At 35.7% G+C, this 13,803-nt stretch overlaps 1 protein-coding gene across 1 annotated transcript in view; it reads right to left on the reverse strand.

Moving 5' to 3' along the window:
• Positions 1 to 13,803, reverse strand: part of PTPRD (protein tyrosine phosphatase receptor type D) — a 297,200-nt gene that overhangs the window by 171,942 nt on the left and 111,455 nt on the right. The window contains exons 6-7 of the mRNA XM_046663898.1: positions 10,683 to 10,952; positions 6,847 to 7,428 (exon numbers count right to left, since the gene is read on the reverse strand). Coding sequence (XP_046519854.1) covers positions 6,847 to 7,428; positions 10,683 to 10,952 — 852 coding nt within the window. The remainder of the gene's footprint in view (positions 1 to 6,846; positions 7,429 to 10,682; positions 10,953 to 13,803) is intronic.

Consider the following 13,803-nt stretch of genomic DNA (forward strand, 5'->3'; position numbering starts at 1 on the left):
TGTGTGTGTGTGTGTGTGTGTGTGTGTGTGTGTGTGTGTGTGTGTGTATACATGTGCGAGCACACATACTCATGTCTGGACTGATGCTTAAGGCCATCAATAATCAGTGCTTCATATTTCTAATTGTATTCATCATCTTCTCTCCCTTTTTGTATCACAGGCCTTGAGATACTCATTAATTTGATGCTTCTGGGAACATACCTTCTGAACAGGGTATCTATTTTTTTTTTTAAGTATGTCCCCAGTAGGTGACCCAACAGTCATTCATATTGAGGGGCAGAGACCATAGAAGATAAAAGATCAAGAGCAACAGAAGGAGGAATAGAGGGAAATAAAAAAATAAACAGGAAAAAAGCAAAGCAAATGGAAAATGCATTACTTCTAATAGGAAAATACCAAAAGCACCAGCAGGAGCAACAATGGCAGCCAAGACCAATCAGTTGGGGAAGTTATGACCAGCTTTTAACGTTCAGATGATGAAAGGGTTTCTCAGCCTAAAACTACGCACACAAACATATGTGGGCAGTCACTTCTTTTTCTCTAGTTTTATTCCCTTTTTTCTTCTCTCCCAACTTCCACGAGTCTGGGGAAGAAGAAAGTCTTGTTGATAACTCCTGACCTAAACCAAACTGGAATACAGTACAGCGAAGAGTTAAAGACATGAACATATAGAAGGGCCTTCTCACAATAACAACTCCTTGTTACGTGTCTCCTCCCTGCCTAATGCTAATAATAAATTAAGTGACATTGATTGAAAACATCTTGGGAGTCTAATTAACCTTTTCTTACTTAAACTGTTTACTTCTTTGCTTTTAATTTGTCTTGAACAAATTCCCCCTGGGTCTCAATGTTTCATCTTTGTTTAGTGACACAAACTTCACAGATCCTCTAATTTTGTTTGGTTCTGTTAAGAGCCCTCTCCTTCTAAATACTGAATTAAATAGGCACATCAAAGTCTCAGAGGGTGTACTGTCCATTTTATTCTTAGAGAGGAAGTAGTGGCCAGACGGCTTGATGGTCTCTTTGAATAATATATAAGGGGTTCTCCTTCCTGCTTCCATCATCTCCTTCTTTTGAAGTGGTGTGGAGGGTAACTTAATTTACTAGATTTTAAACTTGTGGTAGAAACACAAATGGCTAGAGGTGTCAGGCAGATCACTTAGATGAGTGCGAGACCACATGGAGCCTGGGGACAATGGGCCAGTGCCCGGCCCACCTGAAAGAGCTGGTAATGTTCAGTGCCAGAAGGCTGCTGCCTTGTGGAACGTGGACCCAGTCTTGTCTGAGCTTCTGATTTTTCAACAGAAGTTGTTCATGAATCTTCTAGGTAAAATGTTTCAATTTTTAACAACTGGAAATTAATTAAATTAATTGAAACTGATTGAAAAACACTGTATGGGGAAAAAATGTGTCTACAGGTGAAATCTAGCATATGAACTAGTGCTCTAAAGGATCGTTTTATTTTATCAGGCTCTATGCTTATAAATGCCCAAAGGATGCCACTACTCAGACTTTCTGGAAATTGAGGGTTCACCTAAAGATCCTGCTTCCTCATGGTCATTTAGTCATAGGTGAAACAACCACAATAAAGTTGAGAATTCAAAAGAAAAGAGAAAAAGATGTGAAATTAATGGATTTTTTTTATTCCCCAAACATTAATCCTAATGATCATAATATATATATACAAGAAAACACTTTAGGGGACTCTAAACTGTCATATTTATTTTCTCTGTAGCACTTAGAGAAACAGGGAATACTTCATCATCTGTTAACTGGCTTTTTATACTAAATGTTGTGGCTAAAGAGGTTCTATTAACATTTATAGTTGTGTTTTCTTCCTACTCTTTCTCTCTCTAAATTTATACATACATATGTATATATAGATATATAAAATAAAAATACATAAAATATATTTATTATATAATATATAAAAATATGTATTTATACATACATATTTTTTAAATGCTCTCATACTCTTTACACCTCAAACTTACTGTCATCCTTTTATCCTCAATTACTTATTGCTTGTCTATGTCTATTTTATTTTTATTTTATTTAAGAGCTTTTCTGTGTTATAGCATTTCCCTCGTCAATTAACTGAATATAACTTTTATGGGAAAACCTGAGATTCTGGGAAACTCGTGGGCAAATTAAAAGAACCCATCCAGAAACTTAAGTGCAATCATTCTACATTAAAAAGGGAGATGTAATGATATTGACCATAAACCAAATTTAGAATTTAGATGTGAATGGAGAAAATGAAAGTAGAAATACAAATTTTTCTTTAAAATTATATTTAAGAAATCTTTATATTCTGTAAAGTGGTGTCAACGTTAAATCCTTCTTCTTGGTTACTTATTTAATGTTCACAAAAGAACAGAAATATGAGCTATGAATTCCCTAAAATAAGACTACGATCCCATTGATAAATGTAAAGTATTCGAGTAGTAACATTATTATACTCTCTATAAATATCTGAAGGCAACTCAAAGACAGACAATAGAGAATGAATAAGAAATGAAAGAAAAACTGGCATGTCATGTCAAATGATGATAATATTAGAAGATCAATATTTGAATAAAATTTAGGGAACATCTCTAAAGAGGAAAAGGTTAGTACATATTAAATGGCTAAACAACAATTTTACCTAGCTACATTATAAATATGAAATATTACCAAAGAGACTAGAAAACCCATTATTGCTAAAATATCTAGTACTTTAATACGGTATGTATTTTAAAATGTGTTTATCTAGCTTATTGATAAATGATAACAACGACAATAAAAGCAACAGCCAGAATTATAGCGGCAGTAAAACAAACATAACAAAATTCAAAACAAGGAGTCTGAATTGTAAGTGCCACAAATACATCATCGACAAAATAAGTACTTAATACACAAGCATCTGCACAAATCTTTCAACTGTGATTAAATATCAATAAGAAAAAGTTAAATTTTATTATAGTTGTATTTACATCCAGAGTTCCCTTACTCATTGCTAAAACTATTTAGAGAAAGCGTTTAAATTGGGCTCATAATTTTGGCTATTGGAATGTCTTTTTCTAGTTAGCTTATATAGGCGTATTGACATATACCAATAAAATGACTGATGAAGTTCTGGAAACCTAGAGCACAATGTCTTTAAATGTCATAATTTTATATTATAACAATTTTGCAAAACCCAGAATTGGCAGTAGAATCAGCTTCTTCAAAATGTTTGGAGTTGATACTCTCAATAGTATTTATTTAGTAAAGGTACATAATTCTTTTCATTCCAAAGATCCACAGAATTAAGGTATATGCATATAAATCAGTAGACTTTCCCAAGAATCTATCAAATGCATAGAAGAATTAGAGGTCAGATATGTTTTCTAAAGAAAGTTCAGAAAAAAAGACACACATTAGGATTTCACAGATTTAGAATGCTTACAATTAGTATAAACATCAAGCAACATTTATTTTAGTGCATTAGTTTAAGACATAATTTATTACATTTCCTCATCAGAGTTTTACTTACACTTCTTCTGTAATGTAAAGTCAGCCTATGACCTTATAATAATTATCTATACAAGAAACCTATGTAAGAAGGCAACCTTCCTGAATATTTCCTAATAGTGCAGGTTTTTCCCAGCACAATATAAATTCTTCCCTTGCCAATGGCCATATATTCCACATATTTTCAAGGAGAACTCATTGCAAGTGACCATAATGCCAGAAGTTAAAGCTATGGGAAACTTGGAAGATTAACTCATACTTCTAGAAAATAACCATCTTAACCAAAATCTTTTCATACTTAAAACTATTTAAAGATTAATATTTTCAATTGTACTAACATATGCAATTAAGGAGAAATATTATTGAGTACAAAATAGATCATATTTTGACTTCATTTTCAGAAATACACAAATTTACATCAACCCTTCATTTGCATTAATACGTGTGACAGTAATGTTAGATAAGATCAAAACTGGTAACTTCACTCTTAAACTCATTTTGTTACTAAATACTATTTCTTTGGAGTGTGATTTTAAACAAAAATAGGTATGTCAGTATCAACGGATTAAAGATAATAAAATGAAATGAACACTTTTCAGCTATAGAAGATAAAAACATATCTCTGTCTATAGAAAATTAAAATATACTTGAGAAACTCATACATATTATTGATCAGTAAATTTTTGCAGGTTTGGAAAAGATAAAATTGAAGTGAAAATAAGCATATACTTAAATTTTATACAATCTCTCTAAAACAATATTTCAAAATGGTTTTATGTTTTTGCCTTGTAACAATCCTAAGAATTAGCTAGTCAGCAACGAGAAAAAGGAGCAGCTCAGCATTAATTATATCAGAACTAACATCATTGTATTTGGCAGGTGTCCACTAACATCAAATGGCCTTTGTTAATTAAGCCTAGAGAATAGATCAAATTATTGTGCTATTTTGGAAGGTTTTCTTAGCCTATCGATCTTGGCAGGCACAAGTCATTATGTCATTATATATCTTCTCAATCAATGGGTATTAAAAGTACAGCTATTATGGAACATTCTTGGAAATATCTTAATGTAAAAAAAGCCAAACAGAGATCAGGAACAATTATTCTAATACATCTGTGACCCATTCATCCAGATTTTTCTAAATGCATAGGCCTTGAATCACATTAGCTCAATTGCTCCTGTCACAATACTACCTTCACTGAATTATCATTTATGTTACATTATGTCCCCTGGTAATATAAAAAATCAAAATATGACCTATTTAAACATCAGTTCTATATCTTTCAATAAACTGTGACTGAAGGCATTGCTGTCTGTCATTCCATGTTCTGAATACAAGGATTCTCATGATTCCCAAAGATTCTTATGTTCTGGCTGAATTTAGTTCCAGGAATCATTTAATTTCTCAGACAGATAAATCCTCCTGCCATCAGAAAAGTGAGTTATAAAATATTGTAGATGTCTTTGCTTTAATTTGTGGTTAGAAAACTTAGAACCAAATTTCTTGATCGAGCATAATGACCTTTTATGAAAAAAGGTATTTCTTCCTCTTCTTTCAGATAAACGTTTTTTTCATATCTAACAGGTTTCATGTACTTTTGTACTGGGATAATCTACGAGCCACCTCACATATCTCAGAAGTAAATTATATATAATTCTTAAATCTGCCTTCTTAAGACATGAATAAATGTACACTTTGTTTCCTGCCTCTATTCATTTATTGAGCACTTAGGCACAAAAATCTTAACAGGCACTAAAACTATGATATTAGCAAATCATTAATTTGAAAGATAATGGTGCTTAAAAGTATCTAGGGTGCCTAGATTTAAATTCAACTGTCTAACTCAGTAGCCTTATGACCCAGAGCAAGTTCCTAAATCTTTTTGTCTTCTTTGATCCTTATTTTACTTATTGGCAAATGGGATAATTCCACATCTACCTAATTGGGCAGTAAGAATTAATATATGCAAAGGTCATAGCACAATGCCCCGCATACACTAGCTGCTATCATTATTATGTATACTTATGAAGTTATAAAATGTTCCCATCCATTATTTAATCTATATCCCTGTTATGGGTTGAAGTGTGTTTCAAAAGAACACAAGCTTCACAGATTTCTACATTTTCCAGTGAGAAATTTTTATGGAAAAATTAATCTAGAGTGTTTTTCTGCATAATAATACAGCAAATAAATACAGCAGAACGGGAAAAGCCAAGTAGGAAAGAAATATGAATGGTTTTTAATGTAACTATGGTAAAACATATTTTTATAGTTTCCTTTCATAAAATTTATTAGAGAAAATAATAAATCCATGAACAAACCACTAAGAACCAAATAATAATATGAAAATAAAATAAAGCCAGGCAGGCTGTAAACATCTTCTGAGATTTCTAGTAGTCCAGGGCAAAGAGGTAAACACTCACAGTCATGACTGAGAAAGCCCATGACACGAGAACAAGTCAGTGGTTAAACGTAGGTTTATCTACTCTGATACCTGAGAAAATTCATGAATTCATTCCCAAGATTAGCAATGAGTTACACATATGGATATAGATAATGTCTCCAACAATATGGTTCTTATGTAGGTTCCCCACAAACCAAAGGCATGTTGCTAAAGCACTCACAGGTTAATGCAAGTCTACGGAGGCACCGACACAATAAGGTTTCGAATGAATGGCTCTCAGACAGTCGAGAACAAAGTTTAGAAGAAAGCTCCTATGATATATTCCCAACCCAAGGCAAAACTGATCACTTGGAATCAAAGACCAGAGAGGTATAATATCCTCTCATGAAAATAAAATCCCCTGGCAGGGCCAAGTTTTTCTTTATAAAATAGTTTGGCATCTACTTTAAGACCCAGTAAAATAGATGAATCAGGTCCCAAAGTTTGATCTTAGATCTTGGTAACTGTCTTTCTTCATCCCCTGAGGCCACAGAAAGAAAAAAACTCAAAAAGCCATTAGAAGACTATTTTTAAGTAAGTAGCCTCCTAGCAAATACAAGCCATTTAAATATCTGAAGCCTCCTGACAAATGGTTTTATTTTTAACCTTATCTTGAACCATCCAATCTTTCACAGATTAAGTTTTTGACAATACTCTATCACAGTAGCTAGTATAAAGAAGCACGGTTCTTCTATTCTCAAAATGCTACACGGAGGACACATTCATCCATCTTGCGCAGAAAAGTCTTCCAGCCATTTGGATACAAATTTAAAAGTAAGGATGTTACATACATCCTTTTACTTAAAATTGTTCTTTAGTCTTTCAGGGTCCATGTTTTTGCCCTTCCCATCTCTTAGGACCAAACTCTCCCCCTCCTGCCCTACTCCCCATCTAGAATCAGACTTACCTCCTGTCTGAGTGATAACTTGTATGTCACTTGAAAGAGGACCATCTCCAATTGAGGTAAAAGCCAGGACTTTGACAGAATATGTTTTCTGGGGCACTAAGTTGCCAATGGTAGTGATTTGGCTGTCAGCTACATTGTGTTTCATCCAGTTGTTGACGTGCTGAGTGGGATCCATTGTATAATAAACTCTGTATCCCTGGATCTGTCCATTTGGCTCCTCAGGTTCCTTCCACTGTACCAAAATGGTGGTTGAGCTCAACATGCGTGCCTGGACATCTCTTGGGGCACTGGATGGCGCTTGCTCTGAGGTCTGCGTTAGCACGGGCTCACTGGGAGGGCCCCGCCCAATGTTATTGACAGCAACAACCCTGAATTCATAATCCGAGTAGGGACTTAGTCCAGCGACACTGTAGCGTGTGGTCGCCACCCCATCAATTTCTTTGTAAGGTTCCTCAGAATTTTTAGGTTTATGCTGAATGATATAGTAAGAGACAGGCTCAGGGTTCCCAGAGTCCCACGTCAGTGTGATGCTTGTAGCTGTGCTCTCAGTCACTACAGGAGTTCCTGGAGGTTTGGGTAAGGCTTGGGGGGAGAAAAGAAAAGGCAGTGACTATCCATCATCTCTAAGATGCTATATAAGAATCTATAAACTCTACAACTGGAATAACGGAATTATATATCAACTGAAGATTTAATTAGATGAAGTTATAGCAAAGGATAGTTTTCTAAGTGATCAGGAAGTACTGTAAGACATGTTTAGGTGACACAAATGTCATTTTACTAGAAGGGCATTATACTGTTCTATTTGGGGGCTTGTATCCAAATCCACCACTTATTAGCCATGTGATCCTGCATGCTTTGCTTAACTTCCCTTTGCTTTAGTTTTCTCATGGGAAAAATGGGAAAAACTGCATTACTGGAGTTGTACAGTTGGGTAACTGTAATTCATGAACTTGCCTGAAGATTAATGAGCTAATCCAGTAATGCTCTTAGAAGGTATCTGGTACCCTCAGAAAACATTAGTTGCAATTATTACTATTATTATGACCCAAAGCTTGGCCAATTAGTCCCTTGCTTCAAGAAATAAGTGATATAATTAAATACCAATAAACACTGAAAAGAATAAAATTTGGAATATATTGAAATGGCATTAAATTACTATGGAGGAATAGCATTCAGGTTGTTTTCCAGTTTTATGACATAGGTAACGTTACTATAATTTTCTTACAAATAATCTAAGCAAGAATTTTAAGATAAGGGGCTGGCCCCGTGGCCGAGTGGTTAAGTTCGCGCGCTCCGCTGCAGGCGGCCCAGTGTTTCGTTGGTTCGAATCCTGGGCGCGGACATGGCACTGCTCATCAGACCACGCTGAGGCAGCGTCCCACATGCCACAACTAGAAGAACCCACAACGAAGAATACACAACTATGTACCGGGGGGGCTTTGGGGAGAAAAAGGAAAAAATAAAATCTTTAAAAGAAAAAAAAAAAAAAGAATTTTAAGATAAGAAAGAATAATTTCAAATTCATGTTTTTTACTTAATATTAAAACAATACTGAAGGAACTAAATGAAATCATATTCGCAAACCACTTTTTAAAGTAATTTATTATCATTATATGTATTCTATATTCAACTTCAGTAATATCTGAGATTATAGCTACATGATAAACATGTGCAATTAAATCCATCTTCCAGAGAACCAATTCTTTCCTTTCAGCCAAAGAATGCAACTCAAAATGCTACCAATGAGGAATACAAACCATCTACATTGGTCGTTTCATATTTAAGTGCCTTACCCTGGACAAGGACTCTGAAAGGTAGTGGTATTAGGGTAGAAAGGAGAATTCAACTAGCAAACGTTTTAGAGAAAACTCAGAAGGTAACACTCATATAATCAGCCCCTTAGTTCACTTTTTTCCTCATCAACATAAAGGCAAAAAGTCCGATACTCCTTAAAATGGCAGCTTTTCAAGAGTAGCAAACTTGCACTCGATTGCTACTGTATCCCCAAGACCTAGAACATTGCCTGGCACTCAGCAGGCTTTTAATAAGTACTGTTAAATGACTAACTGAATGAGTGAGTCCGTACTTTCTCCTCTCTCTCCTCAAGCTCCTCTTTTCATTTTGATTCACTTTTTGCCTTCAAGATTCACCTTTTAGCATTATTTATTTATTTTTGAGTTGCAGCTGGTAGGGAAGTGGCAAGAGTCCGGAAAACAAAGATAAGAAGTTGAACAAGATATTCGTTTAATGTGACTCCTGCTTTTGAATTCCTGAAAGTTTTCAGAAAACCTTCAAATATTTAAAGCTGAAATGGTTATTAGGAGAGAGAAGATTCAATATTTGCATATTACTCTACTGTGGAATGATAATATTTGGCCAAGGGTTTTACTGAAAATAATAATAAAAAAGACATTTGTTTAAATACTCTGGCCTGGCATTTTTCAAGGAAGTGGGTGATCCAAATTTTCCCTGGATGTCTTTCTAAATTTTTTTTTTTTTGAGGAAGATTAGCCCTGAGCTAACATCTACCACCAATCCTCCCCTTTTTGCTGAGGAAGACTGGCCCTAAGCTAACATCCGTGCCCATCTTCCTCTACTTTATATGTGGGAGGCCTGCCACCGTTTGGCTTGCCAAGTGGTGCGTAAGTCCACATCTGGGATCCCAACCAGTGAACCCTGGGACACTGAAGCGGAACGTGCGAATTTAACTGCTGCACCACCGGGCCGGCCACTTTCTGAATTTTTAAGGCAAGTAAAAATATTGTTAATTAAAGGTGTGTTTACTGATATCTGGCAGACTATTTGCTTCTCTAAGTCATATTTACCGTACAGTATGGGGTTTTTGTCTGTAACGTATGGATAATTATAAATATGCTTAATGCAGTTAAGAATATGCAATACAACACTACTATTTTAAATGATTAAATGTTGACAATGGTGTACACCTTTGTTCTCATATCACATTATTGGTTTTATAGGACATATATTTGATACATATGCTTGATTGGAGATATGACACTGATTATAACATGTATGTTGCATTTTTTAGGATCCTACTTCCTAGACAGGGAAGATCATTTGTGTTCATTTTGCAATAGTTTCAGACATTTGTAGAAACCTAAAGTAACCCTCAGTCTGACCTATAGGGCAAATCTCTTTTTAAGTTCTATAAACACTGGGTGAAAACAACTGGAAACTTCACGTTTACTTTTTTTCTTTGATTTCAAAAATATCTATGGAATAAAGTAGTCTGGTTATATTTAGTACTCTTATTTTAAGAAAAGAATATGTCTTGAGCACTTCACCTATACAAGGTGAGAGATAAAACTAAAACAGAATATAATGCCACTTGCATTTTGATTTTTAATGGTAGGACCCATCAAAAGTTTAAAACATCTATAATCAGATCATATTAATCTCAATTCTTTCTTTTTCATTTTTCTCCCTTTGTCTTCAGAGATTTTGAGCATTTACTTACACTTACTTGTACTTTTCTATCATGTGACTCTTAGTAAGGTTCTGGATTAATATAAAACCTGATGCATCAGTCCTACCATAATGGTTGACCGTATCTAGCACTCCTCATTCTGCCTGGTTAGTAGCCTGGGCCCAGGTTCTTGTTAAACATTTTGCTGATTATTGCTGCTTAGGCTGCTGATGCTTTTAATAGAATCTGCCTACCTAGATATGTGTCTCTTATATGATATCATAGATATGATTAAACTATGACAGAAACACTGAATAATGAATTGATTCATTCTAGAATTCTAAGAATAGACTTTGTAGAGACATTAGTCAGGTGACTTGTGTGTACCCGGACCCTCTGTGCTTACCTTTGACAGTGATCTGTGCTATTGCTTCAATGACACCCAGTGTCGACATCGCAACACAGGTGTAATTTGCTGACTGTCTTACATCATTCAGTTCTAGGACATTTCTTCCTATTGGCATATCATCTTCAGGTGTCAGATCTTCTGCCCCCAACATCCACTTCACATAAGGCATTGGTGACCCCACGGCCACACAGGTGATATTAACACTTCCACCTGGCATGATTTCATGATTAGTGGGTGGGATAGAGAATCTTGGTGGGACGCGGCGAACTGGAACAAAACACAAGGGAAGATGATAAAATATACAAGGCAAAAAAAAGTGGCTTGTTAAACACATGACATGCACTGTACAGACACAATTAAACAATTGAAACATATTGTGGATTGTCCAAAAAGAAAACAAAGAAAAACTGTGGATAATACAGACCATACAAGTATGGTATGTGTATACACAGAAAAGATTTCTTTAGTTTAGTCACTGATATCTTAGACACATTCATACAAAAGTTGATTCAGACCTACAAGGGCCCCACAAAAAAATAAAAACTATCTACAAACTAACAATACACAAACATCATGCATAAGATAAACACAAAAACATATACATGCATGCATACAACAATGATTCTATGCATGCATGTATATGCAGAAAAGGGGGCTGGAAGGTCACCAGCAGGTTTCAGTTGAGTATCAAAACCAACTTCAGTGCTGTGCACTTCCAGTTGATGTGAATGTATGTGTGGGGCCACACTATCACATCCCAGCCCTGGAGAACATCATCTAGAGTACACTGAAAGTGCAATTTATTTGCTTTCAGACTCAAAGTAGATGCAGCCTCAAGACCTCACACTAACACTGAAACAAACACAAAAATATATACACATATTGATTTACAGTCACAGAAGAGGAAACAAAGTCAATGCCAGTAGAGATACTGGATTGGGTCATGCAAGGCATGCACAAGATGAAGTCTCAAGGCCCATGCTTTGGACAATGGGAGAATGGCTGAAATCCAAGGCAACAATGACAGCAGAAGAAATAACAGGGTAGAACTAAACACAGAGGGAGGAGGTAAAGTACAGTGATTGAGACAGGGATTTAGAGAATAATAGAGTTGAAAGTCAGAAGATATTAGATTAAGCTAGGTTGTCAAAGGTAGGGATTGCAAATTCAGGAAGGGAGCTGGCTATTTCACATTCAGGATTCCATTCAGTCCACATTTAATGTAAAATAACATAAATGACAACAACAAAATCTAGTAAGAAGCTTTTTATGCCTACGACATTCACACTGAGGGACACTGGATCTAAAACTTAGAGTGGGACACGACATTAAGAGGTCATATTAAAACAACACAACACAGAAAAAATTACCAAGCAATTACAGTTCAGTGTTCCTGCTTTAGATAATCTGCATGTTTATGTGTGTTTAAGTACATGTGTCTTGGACATGATACAAGGAGAGGGTAAGAGACAAATAAGTTTCTTCTTGGGCTTTTATTGGCAAAACATTACACCATGAGTATTTTAGATCAAGAGGTAATCATTAGGAGCATACCTTAAATACGGATCATAAAGTCATTTTTTTAATTATAAATACATTAATAAACAAACAACCTCATATCCCCCAGAAGATGATAAGTAAATAATTCTGTCTGTAAACTTTTTGGTTGTACTTAAGGTTGAGATAAACCTCTGCTGATTAGAGAGGGCTCGCTGTGATGGCCTCACAGGTGAATGATAGGCATAGGAGAAGTAAAGAGAGAGCTAAGCATGCCTCCTGCAGCCAGTTCACAGGTTACACAAAGCAAGCAGGAGCCGGTGGAGACTTTGAGGTGTCAAAGAACAGATCAAGAAAAATGGAGGAGAGTTTAGTCTTCATGCTTGGGATTAGGGGAGCAACTTGAGAAAGTCATTCTGTGGGCAGCAGGCATCCTCATAAGACAGAAATTAAAGGTGGGGCAGGAGATAGGAAGAGTGGAGCAGGAAGGAAAGCAGGAACACTGACCAAGTTCACTGGATCTGAGAGAGTTAAGTGTTACCAGTTACCATGCACCCAGGTACATTCTCTCCCATCATGCACCACAGTTAGATACCACCAGCAAGCACCGGAAGCCATGGCCAGGGCATTCTCTGCTAAAACATACCATTAACCAAAAGAAGACCACAATGCAGCTACATTCATTTCATTTGTATTCTTTGTTATTGGTTTAATTAATAGTTTTGTAAGGTGGGTAAAAAGTAAAAAACACACCAACCTTCTCGCAGCTCTGAGGGATGTAGGGGGTTTGATGCAGAACACAATGAAATGAGGAAAGGAGAAAAACAAGGGAAACACAGAGAGAGTAAAAAGGCCATATCAAGGCTTTCAACCGCTACTTGAACATCTTTATTTGCTCTAGTTCATCCTTCCTACCTCAGCTGAAAAAGTTAGCAGTACCTCACGGACTAACACGGTATTAGAAACAATAGCTAGCATCATTTTGAAATTTTTCCATTGAAAAGGTACACATGCCTCATGCAGCAAAGGAGGTCATCATTGTGAGAGAAAGGATCAAGGGGCTTTCAAAGAATTTGGAGAAGAAATGTGTTTCTTCATATTCTCCCACCCCAGACTCCAGAGAAAGACAGGAGAGAAAAAGATCCCCATGGAGATGAAATTAACTTGAAAAAAAAATTTCAAAATCAAGCTAGGTATTTTCCTAAGGAAATTCATCCTATTGTACCTTAAAGCCTTCACATCTTTTCTCTCCCCATCCCCGCCCACACCTTTTGTGGTTATTCACAGACATGTAGACCAGGAATAAGAGTGTTTCCACTGGACAAAAAACCTACAGGAACCGGCTTTGAGGATTCTGGGGAAGAAGAAATACTTTTTTCTCTTTGCAATGAAAGGTATAGCCATTTATAAGCTCAGAATTTAATTATTTCTATTACTTTATGAGAAAATACATATGCTCATAATTCATTCTTCTCCCAAGGACTAATATCATTTTTAAAAATGCAATCAGTGTTCCATGGCAATAGAAAGATTAAGCTTTTCAGAAAGTCAATAATTAAAAAAAAAAAGTGTGTATATATATATATGCGTAGGCATATGCACACAATACTATGTGTTTATA

This window comes from Equus quagga, chromosome 6 (genome assembly GCF_021613505.1).
Source record: "Equus quagga isolate Etosha38 chromosome 6, UCLA_HA_Equagga_1.0, whole genome shotgun sequence".
In the NCBI taxonomy this organism is placed as follows: Eukaryota; Metazoa; Chordata; class Mammalia; order Perissodactyla; family Equidae; genus Equus; species Equus quagga.